Here is a 17,191-nt window from a genome sequence, read left to right on the forward strand (position 1 = left end):
AACAGGAAAACATTATAGTGAACGTTCTACTCTATGTGTAAGAACTAGTTTTCTCCTCCTTGAAAATAATAGGCTGTTCGCTCTTTCAACTCATTACGAGTCAAATGAGAATGTAACACAAAAACAGTCAAACCTAGTGACTAAACGAGGTTTTCAATCAAACAAGTTGTGACAGAGTCCCTTTGGTTCCTACTTTGGCTTATTGATGCAAATGGCTAAAATGGGAAAATTGTATAGTGGAGAAGATAACAATTATTATATATATATATATATATATATTGATCTTCCAATCTAAAAATATTGAACCAAGCTTATCTTTTTACATCATTCTAATCAAATAGAGTCATTTCTACATCATTCTATGTAGGTATTCCAACCCAACTCTTCGTATGACTTGTGAAACTCTATCGAGACCCGATGCAAAATGGTTGTTTTCGAAAATTGATTCTCCACATGGCATATGTTTGGGATACCGCAAGTCTCGGGATACGATATGTATCCAAGAAGCCAGAGTTTTCCAAGCAAGATGAAACCATAACTATACACAAGGGTCACTGTCACTGTGGCAAAGTGCAGTTTCAAGTGGAAGCACCACGAGGATTTGTTGCCATAGACTGCGATTGTTCCATCTGTGTTGCCAAAGGGATCCTTCACTTGATGGTTCCTGCCGAGAAGTTGCAAATCGATGCACAAAGTCTAAAAGCTCTCTCTACTTACCAGTTCCACACAAAAGTAGCGAGACACACTTTTTGTTCTACTTGTGGAATTCATCCTTTCTGTAAGTGACTTTCACATGAAAGAGTAGCCTCAATTTTCAGTATTACAGATACTCCCCGTTGTAATCCTGAAAGTATATCTATCAATGTCCGCTGTTTAGATCCCTCAACTTTAGGAACCGTAAGCAGACAAATAGATTAGGTGTCTTATGTCTCTACAACTGCCTATTATGCTTCTTAGGTTTGCATCGAGTTTTTAGATGGTAAAAATTTTACAGGCTCCTTATCGATAGGAAATAACGGAGTTTATTATTTGAAAGATAACCAGAAGAAGGCTGAACACTCAATTCGTTGTTGAATTGTTGAAGATGATGATTGGATTTTGTACCTTGCAAGGTTTTCAAGTTGGAAATAAAGAGTCAAGTTACAAACTATGCAATAGATGTTTTCTGTTATATATCTCTAAAAGACGGGAAAAGAAGGCAACGCTAAGTTTCAGGTTATTGCAAATAGTAGCCGGACAGCAAACCAAAAATATGCAAGAAAACCCATCCAGTAGTCCTTTTGAGAGAAGGATGGAAAGTTATCAAACCCAAGGTTGGCATAATGTTATGGTTATGTAACCTTTTTTACTAGAAACTGGATAGATTCTAATGACTTGCACCAGTTATGGCGTCCTCGTGAAGAAGACCTTGAGAAACTTTATCGAGTTCCGTTGGGTTTGACCAACGAACAACTTGTTGAAAAGTTGCAACTATTTTCAGGGGAAGGAGAAGAGAAGACGTTGTTTGTTTGGGTAAACAGAGACTTGTTGGGCTATCGCTTTTTATTTTGGTTGACCGGAATGGTGTTGAAAGAAAAGCAAGATGGAGATGTAGAGCATGCAAACAAACTAGAGATTATAAGAGATTGGGTATGGTTACTTGAAATTTGAGATATCGCTCTTTCTGAACGTTTGTATGGTGCTTAGGTTATTGAAAGTGTCGTGAAGATAGATCGATTTCTAGTGAGAAGAGTGAAACAAGCAGAAGAAAAACTAAAAAGTTTAATTCAAGACTACGATTCTTTTAAAACTTCACCGGAGAAGAAACTGCTTCAAATAACTGGACAAAGCGAAATGGACTTTGTTTGTCTCTGGGTAGTTGTGTATACCGCAGTTATAGCGTGGAAACTGAGAGCAGCCCAAACAGAAAGTTCAGCGACCCATCCTTCTTCCATAGTTGTGAGCGAATGTCGTCATTTGTTGGAACAAAAAGACGTGTTTCAAAGGAAAACTCCGAAAGGGTTGAAATTAGTCGCACAACTATTTGATAGGTCGATAGAGGAACTGAATCCGAGGTTGAAGACACTTGGAGACACGGATATTCGAGAGATTGGTCGCCTGATGACCATTTTGGAGTTACTTCCAGCAGACCCGTATCGTCTGTTGTGTAGAATTGCTTGTAATCTTTATGACGGTGCAATTCTACTTCAATACGGAGTGGAGAATTATCAGATTGGTTCCGTACGCTTTGGTTTAGATCCTTATTCTTTTGACTCTGAATCGAAAATACCCAAATTGAATAACCCTTTTATCACCATTGGAAAATGAATACTCAAGTTTTGGTGTAAAGGAATAGATAAGTTTGAAGATGAAATAGATGAGTTTGGGAAGTTCAAGTGGAAAGGAGTGAATAAATAAACCACATCTTGTTGAAAATATACACACGTGAATCAATGAGAACGACAACTTATTCCCCCATATAAGTCATTTTATTCCAATACAACTCGAAATGCATAGAAATAAAGGTTAGGATAGCTGTTCATGAAGTTGCTTGATTGGATTGTATAATATTTTCCGATGAATAGGAATATAAAACAACATTTCTATCGTTGGATGCCTGTAAAGGTCGAACATTATCCATTTCTTGACAACAACGAATCATATTCCATTGTTCCTGTCCGATGGTAAGTAACTCTGCAAATACCAACCAATGCACGTTTTCTGAACAAGGAGGAAACGAAAGTGAGCCTATACTAATGTGTCCAAGGAATGAAGACTCAAAAAAAACAGATGAAATACCTTGATAAGAAAAATAACTCGAACTCGAAAGAGGAGGAATGATATCACCGAGATCAAAGTCAACCTTGGGCTTCTTTGAAGAATCGTCATTTGAAAACGAGCTATATAACTGAATAATCGGGTTGAATGAAGGATTCAAGTTGCCAATTCGAAGAAGAGCTGATAAATAAATATAATCTGAATGGTCACGTGAAGACTTGCGAAAGACGATATTCATCTCGGCATCCGTTCGAATTCCTTCCAAAGCATGTTCTGAAGAAGGAATATGAAATACAATATGATCAAAAGTATAAGTATCTTTAGAAATTGTATCTTCTATAGTTGCTGCTGGTGCAGGAATACCACTGTTGCAGGAAAGAATAAAACGACAATAGATACAAAGACAACTGTTATCCAAATAGTCTTACCTTTGGTCCATCAATGGCACATCACCAACCATAGAAGGAGGTGGAAAGCTTTGTTCAATAACAATTATATTTCGTAAACTGGGTTCTTGACGAGCAAAGAATTTGGCGCGCCTTGAAAGCAAGCGATAGGGTGACTCTGAAACATTTTCTACAGTAGAACTTGATTTAGTTAGCACGATTGGACTTTGAAGTTTTCCCTCTGAACAAAGATAATAGGATTCTTCCAAAGATCCCCATTGTGGCGGTCCAAGACTACTTTTGCTATCGTAATCATAGACTTGAGACTCAGAAGCACCAACCAGACGATTGGAAAAGCTGTAAAATAGAATACTACTCCATAAAATATTACAAAATGACCTCCTTGAAATATGAACTTTCCTATCTCTTTTTGAATGTTCTTTGAAAGGTCCCACAGAACCGATCAGCCAAACTGGGTCATATGTGGAATAGTACTCGCTATTTTTCCAGGGAAAGCGTGAATAAAGAATTCTCATTCGAAAACATCTACACCACTTTTGATTTTTGAACAGCTTTTGGGTCTTGTTATGGACGAAACTGTTAGATGTGACGATATCTCTAAGAAAGCAGATGCGCATTCTATTGCCCCAGTTCTTCTTCAATCCTTTCTGCATTCAACAGAGTGTTATATACAATTGTAAATATGCAAGTATCTAATTGGATAAAGGCCAAAGGAAAGTGGAAAATTTTCAACTGCCATCAATAGACTTGCGATATTACAAACTCTATTAACATTCAAATATCTTTCAAGTACCTTCATTTCAATCGTTTCTGAAAAGATTGGCAAATGGAAAGTCATTATCACCTCGCCCATCGATTTTTGGTTCGCGCATCATTGAGACTAGTCTTCAAAAGTGTGACTTGCCAACAATATGCAACGAATGACGTCCCTTCTCAGATGGACACAAACAAGTTTCCAAACAAAGGGTTTGCAAAAAGTTTCAAGATATGACTACATTGTTCGATCTATTTATTCCGCCTCACCTACAAACTTATTTCAAGGGACTACTCCAAGTCTTAGGAAAAGCACCCAGTTGATGGTGGCTGCGAGGAATAAGAAAACGAAAGCAGACAAGAATAAAAAGAAAGACATTTTGAAAGAATTGAGTTCAGAAGAACTCTTATTTGATCCGCAAGAACTGGCGTCCAGTTTAGATAAAACAGTAACAACCTTCCAGTCTCAACTTGCAACCATTCGCACAGGCTTCGCACATCCTGCTATATTGGACAGTAAGTGGACTTGGAATATAAAAGCTTTATATGAAATATCATACTTGTAGGAGTAACGGTGGAGGCCTATGGAACGAACTGTTCGTTGAAGGAAGTTGCACAAGTAACACAGAAGGATGCGAAAACTTTGAGAGTACAAGTATTTGATCCACAAATTACTTCTGCTGTCGATAAGGCCATTCGCACAGCAGGTTTAGGACTCAATCCACAAGTAGAACGTCCTGGTATTCTCTCAGTTCCGATTCCTCGTCCAGATCAAGAAACTAGAACAAAGTTGGTTAAAGTGAGTTAGTCTTATATTCAGAAATTCCCTTAAATTGCGTCAAAAGGAAGTTACAAAACAAGCTGAAACAGCACGAAAAGCATTGAGAAGTGTAAGGAACAAAGTTGCTCAAGATGTGAAGAAAACAAATGTTTCGGAAGATGAACAGAAATTATCTGAAAGGGCATTGGATGATTTGGTTCATCAATACATTGGAAAAATTGACTCCCTTTTAGAGAATAAAAAGACTGAACTTGAAAGAACTTAATACTCAACAAAAAAAATTTAATTTTTCTCTTTCTCTACAGTTTCCACAAGCTGACAAGAGCAGAAAGACACAAGCAAAAACAACCACAGAAAACTATACTCCTTTGTTCTATCTCTTCGATTGGGTTCCCACAAAAAGTAAACAAGCTATGGAAGTTGCGTCTCCTTCACATAGTTTCTTTGCTTCTTCGCCTATTATCTGTTCCCAAGCACTTTTTTTGACCAAGAAAATTCAAATTCTTCTTATATTCTTCCGAGAGAGACTTGTTTTCAAATTTTGTTGATTTTGGAAGCTACAACTTGAGGGTTTGCTTTGCTCAAGATCTCTTTGTTTTGAGATTTAAAGTCAAAGTTACAGTTGTGTTTGTCCGAGTATCTATGTTCAGAACAGAAGACATAGCCACAGCGACAAGAGAATCCTGTCAATCCCACTTTCTTGTTACACCACTGACAACGATTCTTGGGTTTTTGTTCCGTATGCTCCCCTTGTTCTGTAGCTTTGGACAGCGACTGCGTTTCTTGCTCTACGTTACTTTCCTGTACAAACTGCGAGGTTTCCGAAGGGGTAACCTCAGCAACATAGCCTTGACTTGTATGAGCTTCGTCAAAAGTACCCCTCCCTTCCCCTTGTTGCTTTCCGAGGGGGCTCAAGTCGTGCAATTCCGCACCTTGAACAGTCTCCAACCCTCCTTTATCATGTTTCTGTTGTTGTTGTTGTTGCTGACAGACGGACTCTACTTGAAGTCTTTGTTGTTCTTGACGCAGATGCTCTCTGTAACACTTGGAACACATGTCAAGAGTGGAAGAGGTACCATAAAACCCACAACCCTTTACACAAGGAGTGGGAACTGCGGCACTTCTGACCTCAGTACTTTCACTTCTCTTGTTTTCTGCCATGACACGAACCAAAAATAACTTTCCACAAGTTGCCAAAAAAGGGCTTCAAGCAAATATACAAAGACACCCAAAAGTGACGAACACCACAGAAGCGTCCAAAATTGACTTGCAGTGGGAAAATTTCTCTGATTGGCAAAGCGACAACGACACGATGTTCTGGAGAATTTGTCCCATCGAGACCTCTTCTTCCCGTGGGGGACTTTAGATAATATTCCTTCTCTTATTATTGTATATCCCATCGTAGGCCACTTTGTAAACCATAGGAAACAATCAGAAAGTTTACTAAAAGTTTGCCTCGTTTCTATTCAGAACTTATAATTTATCTCAAGCTTACAGTTTCCCTATTAGGACCCATTGGTAACAAACAACTCTTGCACGTGCTTTAACTTCACTGATGGAAGAACTGAAGGAAATCTTGAGATTGGCAAAAAATATACTCTTATCTGTGGATGAAGAATACGAGAGACTTGTTAGACAGCACGAAAATCTGATCAACCAGCAAGGTAACATTGAAGAAGAGTGTAACAGGATTACAGACGAGCTCAAGATTCTATCAAACCTTCAAGATCATTGGATTAATAACAAACTTTGGCTTGAAGAACCTTTGACCCTTACTGGAAGTTGTAGGACAAAAGAGAACTGGTGCGGAGGTTTTTTGTGTAAAGAACTAAAAAAACTGACTTTTCTCGCAAGGATTTCATCATTGGAGAATTTTGAACAATTTTGCAAGATAATTGAAAAGTCTTCCAACGATTCCTCCGTATTACTAGATTTTGTCAAGGAGTTGAGAGCTAGAAAGATACAGTTGAATAATGAGGCGTTATTGCAATATAAGAATGGTAAACAGCAAGAAAAAGAGTGACGCATCTAGATGTTGTCCGTTTTTTGGTGGCAAACGGAACCAAGGAACATTCCTTTCTTGTAAGACGTGGAAAATCTTATTTTATTCTTGAAGAACACTTGCTCTGATTTTCGCGGCAACTTGGTATCCCAAGCTAACGATATTCATAGCATCTTGAAAGAATTTCATATAATAGAAACTAGATATCATATGTATCGTGAATGACACTTTTTGAAAGTAAATTATATTCAATCCTGAAGCCTTGAAAGCATCAGAAAGTATTCATATCAACGGAAAGCGATCGTCAAGATTGATTGGGATCTCGTGCTTATGTCGAATTGGTGTGAGGTATTATTATGCTTTCGTTTATCTTTGAACTCAACAAATGGAAAACCAGAAGAACCTTCAACTCTTGTAGAAGTGTAGCTGAAGTTTCCACCTGGAGGAAGCTTTCTATATTTTGTGGGTTGAATAGAAGCGACTTTTCCCTGATTCGGCTTCCAGAGTCCAACGTTCAACTAGTGCAGGATATTCAGGAGTCTTGTAAAAGTGCAATATGTGACGGATTGAAACTGCTCGAGGTACAATTTCCTCCCTTAAAGAATATTGGAAGTGCTGCTTTGAACCAAGTGATGGATGCCAATAGGACTTTTGCAAAGAGTGTCGTTCAACGGTTTCCTCATGTGTCTGGAAATGGAACAACGTTTGTAGTATTTCCTGATGACGCTGAGTCGAAGTTAGCTCGAGAAGATCGTGACTTCAGAACGTTGGACTCTGTGTTTATTACATCTTTGCAAAGAGATATTGATTTACAAGATGCTTCACTAGTCGTTATCCTCAATCCTGGTTTTCAAGTACAAGAATGGTTTGAAGTGGAGCGTTTCTGTAACTATCAAGTTCCTGTCATTCTCTTCAACGCGGATCTAGACAAGTTACGTGGAGGTTACTATCCTCGATTTCTATACCCCAAATTGTACGCCACAAAGGATAAATGTCTCACGAAATTTGAACCCGTTTACTATGTACGGTTCTTTGTGAATGGAGCGCTCATTCGTCGTTATCCAAATCCTTGGCAAATTGTATATGAAGAGGAAGGCTGTTTGTATTGTATTCTGGAAAGGAATGAAAGACCTGACTTTCAAACAGTCCGAAACTCTTTGAACCAATTTCGAAGATGATTAGAGAAAAGGAAAACCTCTTGTCATTTTGCTTTATCAACTTTGGATCAACGTACTGTTTTGGTTTACATTATTTTATGAGTATTATAGGCCAAAAATGGAATACTTTCGAGATAATTCTAATCGCTAGTATGAAACAAAAGCATTTCATTTCTATAAGATGTTTTCAGTCGAAGTTTTTGTACAGTTTTGTGAGCAACAATGGTTTTATATTTTATGTGCACCATCATACATTGACGTCATATAAAGTTTTTTGGATAGTATCTCAAATGATTTAGCTAATATTTCAATGATGCCAAGTATATCACTAATTGTCAAATAACTGAGATACGAAGACGAACAATTGTGGTGGGCCAAAGCTATTGGATTGACTGTGGGTTGTTACTATAAGAGGTTCTTTTCAGTCTTTCTACATGTGACAAGTTTGGATGGTAAAGTTGAAGATGGAAAGTGTTCGGAGTTCGTCAACCCACTGGAAATTGTGGTTACCTTCTGTCTGGTTTTGGGGAAATATTCTTTATCTAGCGTCTTTAACGTAAGTTGGCTTTGCTCAGGGACCCAAGTCTCTCACTTTTTTATTAGCCTGGTTACACTTGTCTCCATTCATCACGGTGAAGTAGGACCTAAGAAAATTAACAAAATTTTAAAGAGATGGATAACTGTGGCAGCGTTATTACTGTTAAGGGAACTGTTGGAGCCAATAATGGCACAACTTCAACAAACTTGGTTATTGCTTACTGGGTTGGGAACGCTGTGCTTTTTAGAGAATTTAAAGCAACTGAACTCGACAATATTTGAATATGTTATCAACCCTATTTTGAATAACAGAGAACAGAAGATTGACCTATTTCTACACCGCCTTTCCTTTCATTACTTGGAGTGGAAAACTGCCTTTCTTCAACTAGTTGCCTATTGTTCAAGTGAATTACTACGAAGAACAGCTCATTATTTGGTGGCAGATACAGAACTTTCTCGGAAATTGAGTTCTATGGAGACTGGTGGAGATCATAGCCCATCTCCTCACCGTGGAATATACGAGAAACCAGAAAGGAAGTTCCTTCCAAGGTCTTATACAGACCCCCATTTTTCTTCGTTCTCAAAAAGGGAGGAAAATGTAGTTATGGACAATATGAACGATACACATCGTTTCGATACAAACAACTCTATGAGCCAACCTTGCAAGTCACTTAGGAATAGACAAAAGCCGTATGAGAGAATTCACGAATTGAGGATGCTTTTTAGACAGCAAAAGAGTCGTAGGAGTTCCACAGTTTCTGAGAAAGGTTTTGGTTGAGAAGGATTTTTGGTTCAATGACGAATTTCTAGAGTGCCTCTTTCTACGAAATTGAACAAGTCCATATTTGGAAAACGTAGATAGCTTTGTGTATGAATAGTAGTTTACGATACTTTTTTTTTCTGTTGGACGTGTGCAGTTCAATTATTACTTTTACTAAAAGATGTGTGATTTGTCATCTACATTTCTTGTGCTAGGAAGCATTGTTTTAGGAAATCTTTCTTTTCTACGACAAGTTTTTTGAGAACTGAAGTTTTTATACTGTAGACTGGTTTGGACTTTATAAGCAACGAAAATCAGCCAATTTGTTAATGTTGAAACTTAAATCTAATCGACTTTGTCATTATATCGTATAAAGAATTATGTGTCTCTGATAAAGCTGTTTGAATCACTTTGATGGACTTTAATGTCTCAGCTCAAAACGATGTAGAAAGAGAGCTCCGTGTCAGTTCACTGTCACCTTTGAACAGACTGTGTTCTATTGTTCACGACGCTTCGTTTGTTGATAGTATTGTCTCGTTATTACCTCGTCTACCGTTGGGAGGAAACCTAAGAGCAGGTCGTTGGTATGTAAAACCCGAAATCTTGAGTTTCGATTGTTGTTTTAAGAGTGCAGATGGTCACTATGGCCAGTGGAACTTTTCTTTTTGGAGAGTAAACTTAAAAGTACGTTGCAATTGATTTGAATGCCTATGTCTAAGGAAACAATCTAGTTGTTGAAGTTGCTTTTTTCTCGAGGTGGCGCTATTGTTGTGGACGCTACAAGACAAGGAAAGCGATTTCCTGACAGTTTATCAAAGACAGTTCCCATTTGGTGCTTCGTCATCAACGAAATACTCGCAGAATTAGGTTTATTGAACCTTGCTCACGCAAGTGATTCACTTGTTTTACCAGAGTGGGTTCCAAAAGAGGAAAAGCACTGGATATTAGAAAGAAGCCAAGGTTGGATAACTATGATTCATGAGCAGAAGGAATTTCGGAGTGTTTTACTAGAGCTGGCAAATGATTGCCCTTTGAGAAAGCCTTTGAAGCCAGTATGGATCCACAGAGACCAGCCAAGTATAGAAGACAGTAGTTTAGTGGACTGTATTTCCTTTATTCCCGTATTTTGCGTCTCAGTCTCTTCTCCAAAGGATAACTATAGATGGTTGACCCACTCGCTGAAAACTGGAGAAACATTTGGTTTTCGTTATATTCAAGGAGCAGGAGATGATGAAGAAAGTTGGAGTTGTGGACTATTTCCAGAATTGTTTTGGAAACATAAAGAAGATTTGTTGAGTCGAGACCCCATGCTCTTGAAAGAACATATAACAAGTTTACTTGAAAGTGTAAAGTCACGTTCTTTAGTATCCATTATCAATCCGAACTTGCTCGTGCCACATTTAGAACTGTTCCAAGTTGATGAAAGAGACTCAGCTGGAGTTGATCTGTTTTGGAATGGTTGGTTTTCATCGGAGCTTCCAATTCAGCCATATTCAGTGGATGTTCATATTGTTTTGAGTGTTGGAGACAGGAATTCAACGCTGGTAGATTCTTTTCCACTTGTCAAGTCGATGTTGGATGATACTTGTAGCATTATCTGTATAAAATTGGTAGACAGGGCAGGCCGTTTGGAATCAAAACGCTTTGGTCTGGAAAGGACTTTGAAAGAAGTGACTCATCATCTGGATCGGTTTTTGTTGAAAAAGAAACAAAGCGTAATGATATGGAGTCCCTTTCATACAGATTGGGCTACTTGTTGTGTATTGACTTGGTTAGCCACCCGTACAATAACTAGACACCCACAAAAGATTATCAAGGAAGCTGCAATGCATAAGCAGATTTGGTCTGTGGTTTCGGAGCAACAAAAGATAGAAGATAAAATGGAGTTGATAACCATCTTTTGGTGGCTATCGTTGAGCTTTGATGTGCACGCACCATCACGTAGTGCAGTTCAACAAATGCATAGATTCCTATTCAAGACACCATTTGAGAAGACATCCCATCGAATTGCTCAAAGTTGACAAGATTTATTTATCTTGGACTATTAGTCTTCGAGGATGTTTTACTAAAGGCAAGGTATTGAGTACACACAAGAGACCCATTTAGATAGGACTACCTGCGTTGAAGCTAAATGAACAGATATGTTGTGAAGCTTTCTTCGTACTGGGAAGTTGTCACGAGTTTATCAAAAGGGTAAAAATGCTGGCAAGTGGCTCTGTAAGAATTTGTGTCCTTACTCAGGAAATGCTTTCAAGACCTCTGACAAGTGTTTTGTTTATGGAAAAGTAGCAGAGAGTAGTTGGGGCTGGAAATATTGAGAGAGTCCAAAAAGTGTGCTTTATTGTAAACATTGAAATGGGAGTGAACGAAGGCATCTTTGAAGAAGCCATAAATAAATTCATTATCAGTTGACGATTGTTGAGGGACCGTCCATTGGAGCACGCGTCTTGGAACTTCATCCACACGTATGGAGAACGGTTTACAAGGAAACGTTTTTGCCCAAACTGCAGAAGCAGTAAACGAAGGTTTTATTGCTGGAGATGCCAAGGGTACTTTTGCGGTGAAAGTTGGTTTGGCACAAATGTTAAAAGGTGGCGTCATAATGGACGTGGTGACCCCTGAGCAAGCCAAGATTGCAGAAGAAGCAGGTGCTTGTGCCGGTACGTCAAGTCTTCAGATTTCTGTTCCATTATCAATATTATTTAGTCATGGCCCTGGAGAAGATTCCTGCAGACATTCGCAAGTCCAATGGGGTAGCACGAATGTCGGACCCCAAGATAATAAAAGCTATAAAACAGGCAGTCTCAATACCTGTTATGGCCAAGTGTCGAATTGGACATTTTGTAGAGGCGCAAATTCTGGAAGCTATTGGAATCGACTATATAGATGAGTCAGAAGTGCTGACTCCAGCAGACGACTCGCATCACGTGAACAAGCACAAGTTTCAGGTACCTTTTGTATGTGGCTGTAGGAATTTGGGGGAAGCACTCCGGAGAATATCAGAAGGAGCTGCTATGATTCGCACCAAAGGGGAAGCAGGAACTGGAAATGTTGTGGAAGCTGTTAAGCATGCCAGACAAGTCAATGGAGATATTCGTCGCCTTCGAAACATGGATGAAGATGAGCTGTACACTTTTGCGAAAGAAATAGGAGCGCCATTTGCACTTGTAAAACGCACCAAAGAGTTGGGAAGATTACCAGTCGTTCAGTTTGCTGCTGGAGGTGTAGCTACTCCTGCAGATGCGGCACTGATGATGCAGTTGGGAGTTGATGGAGTGTTTGTAGGCTCCGGAATATTTAAGAGCGAAACCCCAAAGAAGAGAGCAGAGGCTATTGTAAAGGCGGTCACCAATTATAACAATCCCAAAATATTAGCACAAGTTTCGGAAGATTTGGGAGAGGCAATGGTCGGAATTGAGATGGATGCTCTTACTCAGCGTTGGGCTGCAGATTCGCGACATCAAGCACAGTAGACATTTCTTATCCATCCAATATAAGCAACTCGTACCTCTTTTTGTGTCTGTTTTTGTTTGCTGTTGAAATAAATAGATAGGATACGTCAGTTTGCTATGGTAAATTGGAAAACTCCTGAAAAGTTTGTAATGTTTGCTGAATCACTGGAGGAGCCTCCTTTTGTTCGCAGACAAGTCGAAACAGAAACACAGTCCATTCAAAACTCAAGGGAGCTTCAGTATCCAATTGCCATTGTTTTAACAATGTTACAAGATATTGTTGATTATCTATGATATAAGTAATCATCTCTTTGGAAATGGAACAAATGTTGCAAAGTAATCTGGTCAAGGTAGTCTTTAATCCTACTTTGTCCCCCAAACACATCCAACTAGAGTCTTCTTGCAATAGGCGTAGAACATAGCAACAACCATCTACCACGGAAACGAGATATTCCTTTTCATAGATTGGCATTGACGTTGAAAAATGATCTGCCAATATGACTGCAATCAACTCTAACCATGCCACATGACTGCCATCAACTATGCGATGACAACAAAAATGTTGAAAGTACATACAAAAACCACAAATATCCGATAAAGATAACACAATGGACTGCTCTCCAACCAGTAAAGCATCACGTAAAATAGAAACAAAGGGAAAAAGGGTCATGTCTTCCATACTCACGTTGCATTCGCTATGATCCATATGAAGTTGTTTACTATTGGCAAGATGATTATTACTACCAAAAAGGCACTTGCAAAGAACATCGTTCTCCGCCATCTTTTCCATCATCACAAATAACCAGTATAAACCATCACAGTTGTGGTCTCTTGTGGAACAAAAGTGGTGCTGTATCCAACCTAAAAATGTACTCCAAAAGCTATTGTCGTCTATTAACGAAACAAAGGATTCCGATGTCACTAGATAGCAAAACTGGTTATTCCATAGCATATTGAATGCAAGCAAGAGTGTGCAATCTCCTGGATTTCGGTCATATTCTTTCTTCGCTGACATCAACAATAATTGATAAAACCTATGAGGTGTCTTTGTATCATTTCTCCATAAACACAAAGGCCTCCTTTTATCATTGGTCACATTGGCAAGTAATTGTAACACGACCCGAACCAAAATCAGCCCTTCTCCCTCCAATAAAGTTTCCAAGTCACTCACAAGTTTGTCAACAAAGCCACTGTCCATTAAAAACGTTCTCATGTCAACGCTACGACAACTGTTTCGCCAAATGGCCAAAACTTTACGCAACAGAATCAAATTATTAGTATGAAGGCAACTGGACTGCTTACACCTTTCTAACAACAGCGTGCTAACGTGAGATAACCGACTAAGTGTGGCACAAGAAATGTTTGGACAGTGCTGTTTAGCAAAATATTCTATCCACTGATTGGCAACGATATTAAGAGTCTCTGAGAGACTTAAGCTTCTATTCTTCAGATAACTATACAAGTTATCGATCCACTCCAAAAATTTGGCTTCGTCGCTTAATGTCATCGTTTCATGTGTTGAAACCACAAACAACGAATTGCTGAGAGTCGTTTCGTGATCAATCCTACTGTCACCTGTTTTTTGATAAAGAAAACTTGAATTGCAGAATAAAATATCAAATATCGTGGCAGCTTTTGCTTGACAAAGAATAGGAAATATTTTTGTATGAAACGATATATCCATACCACAATTTGGTTTTCATGAAAAATAACTCCAAACAGGACTAAAAATTTGGTGTGCACACTGGTTGAATGATGGCTAACGAAGCATCAAGATGGAGTCCACTATGAAATCATTTATTGAAGACGCACGTAACTTAAGAGGAGACTTGAATCTTTGCATTATAGCATCGTCGTGTCTCGAGACTGTGGGATTAGGAATTTGGACTTGCTCATCTTGAAACTCGAATATTTTCTTACCAAGTCCTTTTCGACTCAGTATTTATTGTTGACTTGAATAGAGTGACGACGCATGTCTAAAGAAACTGGAAACATATGTGTTAGCTTGATAGAATCTCACAAGACATTACCGTTACTTGTTTTGGTAACCAACTTAGGTTTACTCGTCTTCGAAGTGAGTAGTTCAAAACTGAGTTGGGTTTCCAAAGATGTCCGTTTGATGGAACAAGTTGTTTGTGTTGCATTTTCTCAACAAACTACTCCACTTCGTTTGGCTGTTGTAACCAACGATAAGTGGCTTTTGGTCTTTGAAAGTCAAGATGGTGGATCCGGAGACTCTTGGAAGTTGCAACTGACAAAGTACGTTACTTTATCGTAGTTGGACTGAAAAAATTGTGCTGAGGATATCTTGCAGATCGTTTAGAAAACGTCCTTCTTGTCTGGTGTTTTCCAATGAACGTAACCCTAAAGTATTGGTTGCGGATAAAAGTGGTCTCGTGCATACTGTTTCTTTATCAGAAGAAACGCAGAGTTCAAGTTTAGTAGAACCAAACGCCGAAGAAGACTCTCTTTCAAACGACGAAGATGATTGGTTGGGTCACTATGCAACTATTGTTGCTATGAATGTGTCGATGAATGGTGAATATGTAATTACAGGTGATAGAGATAACAAAATTAGAATCTCCAACTATCCAAATACTTATCACATTCATTCTTTTTGTTTAAGTGATCCTCATTTCTTTGTAACAAGGATATGGACTTGTACATTGGAACGAGAATGGCTATTTTCAGTTCATCACAACGGCGAAATGAAAATTTGGGATTGGAATGGAAAACTAAAGCTTCGGCATATTCATCCTACTATAGGTTTCCTAGTGGATGCAAGCGCTCATGTATATGATAATCATACAGTTTTTGTTGCCTCTATTGCTTATTCTTGTAACTATTCGTTGCTATGGATAGTGAAATATGATTCTTTGGGGAATAAGTTTCAGCTCAAAAGTGAGCATAAGTTGAACTTACCTGATGTTCCATGTTCAGTTCGATTCGATACATTGGGACAGCTGTGGTTTTCTTTTTTGAAGGAAGATAAGGGTACTCATAAATTCATTATCAACTATGGAGAACTGTTACTCAATATGGAGAATAACAGCGTATCGTCAACTGTAGAGAACAACAACAAACGGAATATTTTCCAGCTGGATACTCATTCTATTCCCATGGAAGGCGCTGTTTCTTCGTCAATGCAAGTGCTAAAAGCGAAGATGTTGTGGAATCGTCCAGAAATGCTTCACGATATGCGCAAGAAAGAATACGTATTGGACTGGAAAGGAAAGAAACGCCGCACCAATTACAATCTGTGAACAACTCAAATGTCGACGATGAAATACATATGAATGCGACCCGCTTCTTCTTCCTCCGTAATTTGCATAGCTGAATAAGTAATTGCCTTGATTTCTGTGCCTTGCGAGTGTCGTTGTGGATCAAATACTTCGCCTTTTCCAACAGCATCGACGAGAAATATATCTAATAGAGAGAACGGTGTGAGGTTAAACTCCACTAGTTCTAAACCTTTACTTACTGTCTACTTGAATATTTGTTACTTTCAACTGGCAAAGAATAATATAATTTGCACCATATTGAAAAAGACATTCATCCAAAAATTTGTACAAGAGACTGTATAAATCGTGTCCTTGTGCACGAATAGGAACAGAGCCAACGACAGGATCCGGTTTAACTTGTCTCAAATCTGTCATATAATCAAATAAAGCCAAACCTGCAGCTTCAAAAGCTGTTTCCCAAGAATTGCCCCAGCAGTGAATTTGCACATCAGCAGTATGATCCAAATATTCGTAACCCGATAAGTTATCGAGTTGTTGTATAGGAGAGCTTGAATCCTCAACTGGGAATGTCTGAGTGTGGTCAAGACCTTCTGTTTCCTCTTCCGAAGAAAACTCATCGTGCTTCTCAATTATCAGCTCTTTGTTCCATTCTTTTTCTTGTAAATTACTTGACCCAAGCTGAAAAATAGAACGTTGTGGCAAAGCCTTCCATTGAGAGGAGTCGTGCTTCATCAATTCCTATAGAAAAACGATTACAGAATATTAGAGTGCGATAATGGATGACTCCAGTTTTCAGGATTGGACGCCAGTAATAGTAAATAAACGAAGTTCAAACAGAAAGAAACCTGCAGCAGGGCCAGTATCTTCACAGAACAGCGGTGAAGTCATTGTAGAAAAGAAATGTATGTTTCTTTCTTGAAGTTATGTGTTGAATAATACTGGAAGTCAAGTTGGTGTAGGAACAAATAAAAAGGCCACTGGAAGAAACTTGGCAAAACTAGAAGAAGAAACGGAAGAGTTTCACTGTAAGTAAAGCAATCAGAGTAGTTTGATGGGAGGAATAGTGAACTGAGTTTTGTGTTGATAGTACCAAAGGTGTCACTGAGTCTTGCCAAACAAATACAACAAGCAAGGAACGCCAAGAAGATGACTCAGTCGGACCTTGCAAAAGCAGTAAATGAGAAGGCTTCCGTTATTAATCAGTACGAGAGAGGTGAGGCTATTCCAGAAGTATCTGTACTAGCAAAGCTTGAAAAAGTGTTGGGTGTGAAGTTGAGAGGCAAGAAATAAAAGTTGTTTCGGTTGAAGATTCTTGAGAAACAAATACCTATTTCTGGTTTGGG

The 17,191-nt window shown here is 38.7% G+C and overlaps 14 protein-coding genes across 16 annotated transcripts; 10 read left to right on the forward strand and 4 right to left on the reverse strand.

Moving 5' to 3' along the window:
• Window positions 1–406: 406 nt before the first annotated feature.
• Gasu_12070 (carbon-sulfur lyase) lies at window positions 407–1,147 on the forward strand. Its single transcript, XM_005707995.1, has 3 exons — window positions 407–778; window positions 827–897; window positions 958–1,147. Exons 1-3 carry the CDS (start codon window positions 418–420, stop codon window positions 1,072–1,074), a joined length of 549 nt encoding a protein of 182 aa, XP_005708052.1. The 5' UTR covers window positions 407–417; the 3' UTR covers window positions 1,075–1,147.
• Window positions 1,148–1,226: 79 nt separating this feature from the next.
• On the forward strand, window positions 1,227–2,434 carry Gasu_12080 (uncharacterized protein). Its single transcript, XM_005707996.1, has 3 exons — window positions 1,227–1,313; window positions 1,364–1,629; window positions 1,687–2,434. Exons 1-3 carry the CDS (start codon window positions 1,253–1,255, stop codon window positions 2,305–2,307), a joined length of 948 nt encoding a protein of 315 aa, XP_005708053.1. The 5' UTR covers window positions 1,227–1,252; the 3' UTR covers window positions 2,308–2,434.
• An 18-nt stretch (window positions 2,435–2,452) lies between these two features.
• Gasu_12090 (carbonic anhydrase) lies at window positions 2,453–3,806 on the reverse strand. 2 transcript variants are annotated; one of them, XM_005707997.1, is made up of 3 exons: window positions 3,186–3,806; window positions 2,779–3,122; window positions 2,453–2,727 (listed from the first exon to the last, which is right to left on the reverse strand). In XM_005707997.1, exons 1-3 carry the CDS (start codon window positions 3,779–3,781, stop codon window positions 2,519–2,521), a joined length of 1,149 nt encoding a protein of 382 aa, XP_005708054.1. In that variant the 5' UTR covers window positions 3,782–3,806; the 3' UTR covers window positions 2,453–2,518. The 2 variants fall into 2 exon arrangements, with proteins under 2 accessions (XP_005708054.1, XP_005708055.1); XM_005707998.1 differs by having other exon boundaries at window positions 2,453–3,122.
• A 160-nt stretch (window positions 3,807–3,966) lies between these two features.
• On the forward strand, window positions 3,967–4,757 carry Gasu_12100 (ribosome recycling factor). The gene is made up of 2 exons (XM_005707999.1): window positions 3,967–4,433; window positions 4,484–4,757. The coding sequence occupies exons 1-2, from the start codon at window positions 4,076–4,078 to the stop codon at window positions 4,723–4,725; spliced, it is 600 nt and encodes a 199-aa protein (XP_005708056.1). The 5' UTR covers window positions 3,967–4,075; the 3' UTR covers window positions 4,726–4,757.
• A 14-nt stretch (window positions 4,758–4,771) lies between these two features.
• On the reverse strand, window positions 4,772–6,026 carry Gasu_12110 (zinc finger (AN1-like) family protein). Its single transcript, XM_005708000.1, has one exon. The coding sequence runs from the start codon at window positions 5,857–5,859 to the stop codon at window positions 5,233–5,235; it is 627 nt and encodes a 208-aa protein (XP_005708057.1). The 5' UTR covers window positions 5,860–6,026; the 3' UTR covers window positions 4,772–5,232.
• Window positions 6,027–6,156: 130 nt separating this feature from the next.
• Window positions 6,157–6,957, forward strand: Gasu_12120 (uncharacterized protein). Its single transcript, XM_005708001.1, has 2 exons — window positions 6,157–6,501; window positions 6,553–6,957. Exons 1-2 carry the CDS (start codon window positions 6,254–6,256, stop codon window positions 6,719–6,721), a joined length of 417 nt encoding a protein of 138 aa, XP_005708058.1. The 5' UTR covers window positions 6,157–6,253; the 3' UTR covers window positions 6,722–6,957.
• A 39-nt stretch (window positions 6,958–6,996) lies between these two features.
• Window positions 6,997–8,157, forward strand: Gasu_12130 (uncharacterized protein). Its single transcript, XM_005708002.1, has one exon. The coding sequence runs from the start codon at window positions 7,057–7,059 to the stop codon at window positions 7,876–7,878; it is 822 nt and encodes a 273-aa protein (XP_005708059.1). The 5' UTR covers window positions 6,997–7,056; the 3' UTR covers window positions 7,879–8,157.
• Window positions 8,158–8,186: 29 nt separating this feature from the next.
• Window positions 8,187–9,357, forward strand: Gasu_12140 (uncharacterized protein). Its single transcript, XM_005708003.1, has 2 exons — window positions 8,187–8,413; window positions 8,461–9,357. The coding sequence occupies exons 1-2, from the start codon at window positions 8,322–8,324 to the stop codon at window positions 9,170–9,172; spliced, it is 804 nt and encodes a 267-aa protein (XP_005708060.1). The 5' UTR covers window positions 8,187–8,321; the 3' UTR covers window positions 9,173–9,357.
• Window positions 9,358–9,476: 119 nt separating this feature from the next.
• Window positions 9,477–11,247, forward strand: Gasu_12150 (initiator tRNA phosphoribosyl transferase family protein). The gene is made up of 2 exons (XM_005708004.1): window positions 9,477–9,838; window positions 9,886–11,247. Exons 1-2 carry the CDS (start codon window positions 9,569–9,571, stop codon window positions 11,173–11,175), a joined length of 1,560 nt encoding a protein of 519 aa, XP_005708061.1. The 5' UTR covers window positions 9,477–9,568; the 3' UTR covers window positions 11,176–11,247.
• A 209-nt stretch (window positions 11,248–11,456) lies between these two features.
• Gasu_12160 (pyridoxine biosynthesis protein) lies at window positions 11,457–12,767 on the forward strand. Its single transcript, XM_005708005.1, has 2 exons — window positions 11,457–11,814; window positions 11,861–12,767. Exons 1-2 carry the CDS (start codon window positions 11,622–11,624, stop codon window positions 12,625–12,627), a joined length of 960 nt encoding a protein of 319 aa, XP_005708062.1. The 5' UTR covers window positions 11,457–11,621; the 3' UTR covers window positions 12,628–12,767.
• Window positions 12,768–12,801: 34 nt separating this feature from the next.
• Gasu_12170 (uncharacterized protein) lies at window positions 12,802–14,146 on the reverse strand. The gene is made up of 2 exons (XM_005708006.1): window positions 12,974–14,146; window positions 12,802–12,894 (listed from the first exon to the last, which is right to left on the reverse strand). Exons 1-2 carry the CDS (start codon window positions 14,111–14,113, stop codon window positions 12,874–12,876), a joined length of 1,161 nt encoding a protein of 386 aa, XP_005708063.1. The 5' UTR covers window positions 14,114–14,146; the 3' UTR covers window positions 12,802–12,873.
• Window positions 14,147–14,546: 400 nt separating this feature from the next.
• Gasu_12180 (transducin family protein / WD-40 repeat family protein) lies at window positions 14,547–16,427 on the forward strand. 2 transcript variants are annotated; one of them, XM_005708008.1, is made up of 2 exons: window positions 14,547–14,865; window positions 14,921–16,427. In XM_005708008.1, exons 1-2 carry the CDS (start codon window positions 14,579–14,581, stop codon window positions 15,867–15,869), a joined length of 1,236 nt encoding a protein of 411 aa, XP_005708065.1. In that variant the 5' UTR covers window positions 14,547–14,578; the 3' UTR covers window positions 15,870–16,427. The 2 variants fall into 2 exon arrangements, with proteins under 2 accessions (XP_005708065.1, XP_005708064.1); XM_005708007.1 differs by having other exon boundaries at window positions 14,921–15,927.
• On the reverse strand, window positions 15,932–16,576 carry Gasu_12190 (archease). Its single transcript, XM_005708009.1, has 2 exons — window positions 16,522–16,576; window positions 15,932–16,469 (listed from the first exon to the last, which is right to left on the reverse strand). The coding sequence occupies exons 1-2, from the start codon at window positions 16,558–16,560 to the stop codon at window positions 16,080–16,082; spliced, it is 429 nt and encodes a 142-aa protein (XP_005708066.1). The 5' UTR covers window positions 16,561–16,576; the 3' UTR covers window positions 15,932–16,079.
• Window positions 16,577–16,586: 10 nt separating this feature from the next.
• Gasu_12200 (putative transcription factor) lies at window positions 16,587–17,167 on the forward strand. The gene is made up of 3 exons (XM_005708010.1): window positions 16,587–16,750; window positions 16,799–16,873; window positions 16,936–17,167. The coding sequence occupies exons 1-3, from the start codon at window positions 16,624–16,626 to the stop codon at window positions 17,136–17,138; spliced, it is 405 nt and encodes a 134-aa protein (XP_005708067.1). The 5' UTR covers window positions 16,587–16,623; the 3' UTR covers window positions 17,139–17,167.
• The last annotated feature ends 24 nt before the right edge of the window (window positions 17,168–17,191 follow it).

This window comes from Galdieria sulphuraria, assembly GCF_000341285.1.
Source record: "Galdieria sulphuraria unplaced genomic scaffold scaf_7, whole genome shotgun sequence".
In the NCBI taxonomy this organism is placed as follows: Eukaryota; Rhodophyta; class Bangiophyceae; order Galdieriales; family Galdieriaceae; genus Galdieria; species Galdieria sulphuraria.

Coding starts and splice junctions, on each gene's coding strand:
- Gasu_12130 (XM_005708002.1), top strand. CDS start 7,057: ATGCTTTCGTTTATCTTTGAACTCAACAAATGGAAAACCAGAAGAACC.
- Gasu_12120 (XM_005708001.1), top strand. CDS start 6,254: ATGGAAGAACTGAAGGAAATCTTGAGATTGGCAAAAAATATACTCTTA. Junction 6,502..6,552: donor TGTAGGACAAAAGAGAACTG/GTGCGGAGGTTT, acceptor TTTTCTCGCAAG/GATTTCATCATTGGAGAATT.
- Gasu_12180 (XM_005708008.1), top strand. CDS start 14,579: ATGTCTAAAGAAACTGGAAACATATGTGTTAGCTTGATAGAATCTCAC. Junction 14,866..14,920: donor TGGAAGTTGCAACTGACAAA/GTACGTTACTTT, acceptor GATATCTTGCAG/ATCGTTTAGAAAACGTCCTT.
- Gasu_12170 (XM_005708006.1), bottom strand. CDS start 14,113: ATGACATTAAGCGACGAAGCCAAATTTTTGGAGTGGATCGATAACTTG. Junction 12,895..12,973: donor GGATGTGTTTGGGGGACAAA/GTAGGATTAAAG, acceptor CTTATATCATAG/ATAATCAACAATATCTTGTA.
- Gasu_12140 (XM_005708003.1), top strand. CDS start 8,322: ATGGAAAGTGTTCGGAGTTCGTCAACCCACTGGAAATTGTGGTTACCT. Junction 8,414..8,460: donor CTTTATCTAGCGTCTTTAAC/GTAAGTTGGCTT, acceptor CTTTTTTATTAG/CCTGGTTACACTTGTCTCCA.
- Gasu_12160 (XM_005708005.1), top strand. CDS start 11,622: ATGGAGAACGGTTTACAAGGAAACGTTTTTGCCCAAACTGCAGAAGCA. Junction 11,815..11,860: donor AGAAGCAGGTGCTTGTGCCG/GTACGTCAAGTC, acceptor AATATTATTTAG/TCATGGCCCTGGAGAAGATT.
- Gasu_12070 (XM_005707995.1), top strand. CDS start 418: ATGCAAAATGGTTGTTTTCGAAAATTGATTCTCCACATGGCATATGTT. Junction 779..826: donor TTGTGGAATTCATCCTTTCT/GTAAGTGACTTT, acceptor TCAGTATTACAG/ATACTCCCCGTTGTAATCCT. Junction 898..957: donor ATCCCTCAACTTTAGGAACC/GTAAGCAGACAA, acceptor TATGCTTCTTAG/GTTTGCATCGAGTTTTTAGA.
- Gasu_12090 (XM_005707998.1), bottom strand. CDS start 3,781: ATGCGCATCTGCTTTCTTAGAGATATCGTCACATCTAACAGTTTCGTC. Junction 3,123..3,185: donor GTGCCATTGATGGACCAAAG/GTAAGACTATTT, acceptor TTCCTGCAACAG/TGGTATTCCTGCACCAGCAG.
- Gasu_12190 (XM_005708009.1), bottom strand. CDS start 16,560: ATGGAAGGCTTTGCCACAACGTTCTATTTTTCAGCTTGG. Junction 16,470..16,521: donor CGTTCTATTTTTCAGCTTGG/GTCAAGTAATTT, acceptor ATAATTGAGAAG/CACGATGAGTTTTCTTCGGA.
- Gasu_12110 (XM_005708000.1), bottom strand. CDS start 5,859: ATGGCAGAAAACAAGAGAAGTGAAAGTACTGAGGTCAGAAGTGCCGCA.
- Gasu_12080 (XM_005707996.1), top strand. CDS start 1,253: ATGCAAGAAAACCCATCCAGTAGTCCTTTTGAGAGAAGGATGGAAAGT. Junction 1,314..1,363: donor GGAAAGTTATCAAACCCAAG/GTTGGCATAATG, acceptor GAAACTGGATAG/ATTCTAATGACTTGCACCAG. Junction 1,630..1,686: donor TAGAGATTATAAGAGATTGG/GTATGGTTACTT, acceptor TATGGTGCTTAG/GTTATTGAAAGTGTCGTGAA.
- Gasu_12150 (XM_005708004.1), top strand. CDS start 9,569: ATGGACTTTAATGTCTCAGCTCAAAACGATGTAGAAAGAGAGCTCCGT. Junction 9,839..9,885: donor TTTGGAGAGTAAACTTAAAA/GTACGTTGCAAT, acceptor GAAACAATCTAG/TTGTTGAAGTTGCTTTTTTC.
- Gasu_12200 (XM_005708010.1), top strand. CDS start 16,624: ATGGATGACTCCAGTTTTCAGGATTGGACGCCAGTAATAGTAAATAAA. Junction 16,751..16,798: donor AGTCATTGTAGAAAAGAAAT/GTATGTTTCTTT, acceptor CTGGAAGTCAAG/TTGGTGTAGGAACAAATAAA. Junction 16,874..16,935: donor AGAAACGGAAGAGTTTCACT/GTAAGTAAAGCA, acceptor TTGTGTTGATAG/TACCAAAGGTGTCACTGAGT.
- Gasu_12100 (XM_005707999.1), top strand. CDS start 4,076: ATGCAACGAATGACGTCCCTTCTCAGATGGACACAAACAAGTTTCCAA. Junction 4,434..4,483: donor ACATCCTGCTATATTGGACA/GTAAGTGGACTT, acceptor TCATACTTGTAG/GAGTAACGGTGGAGGCCTAT.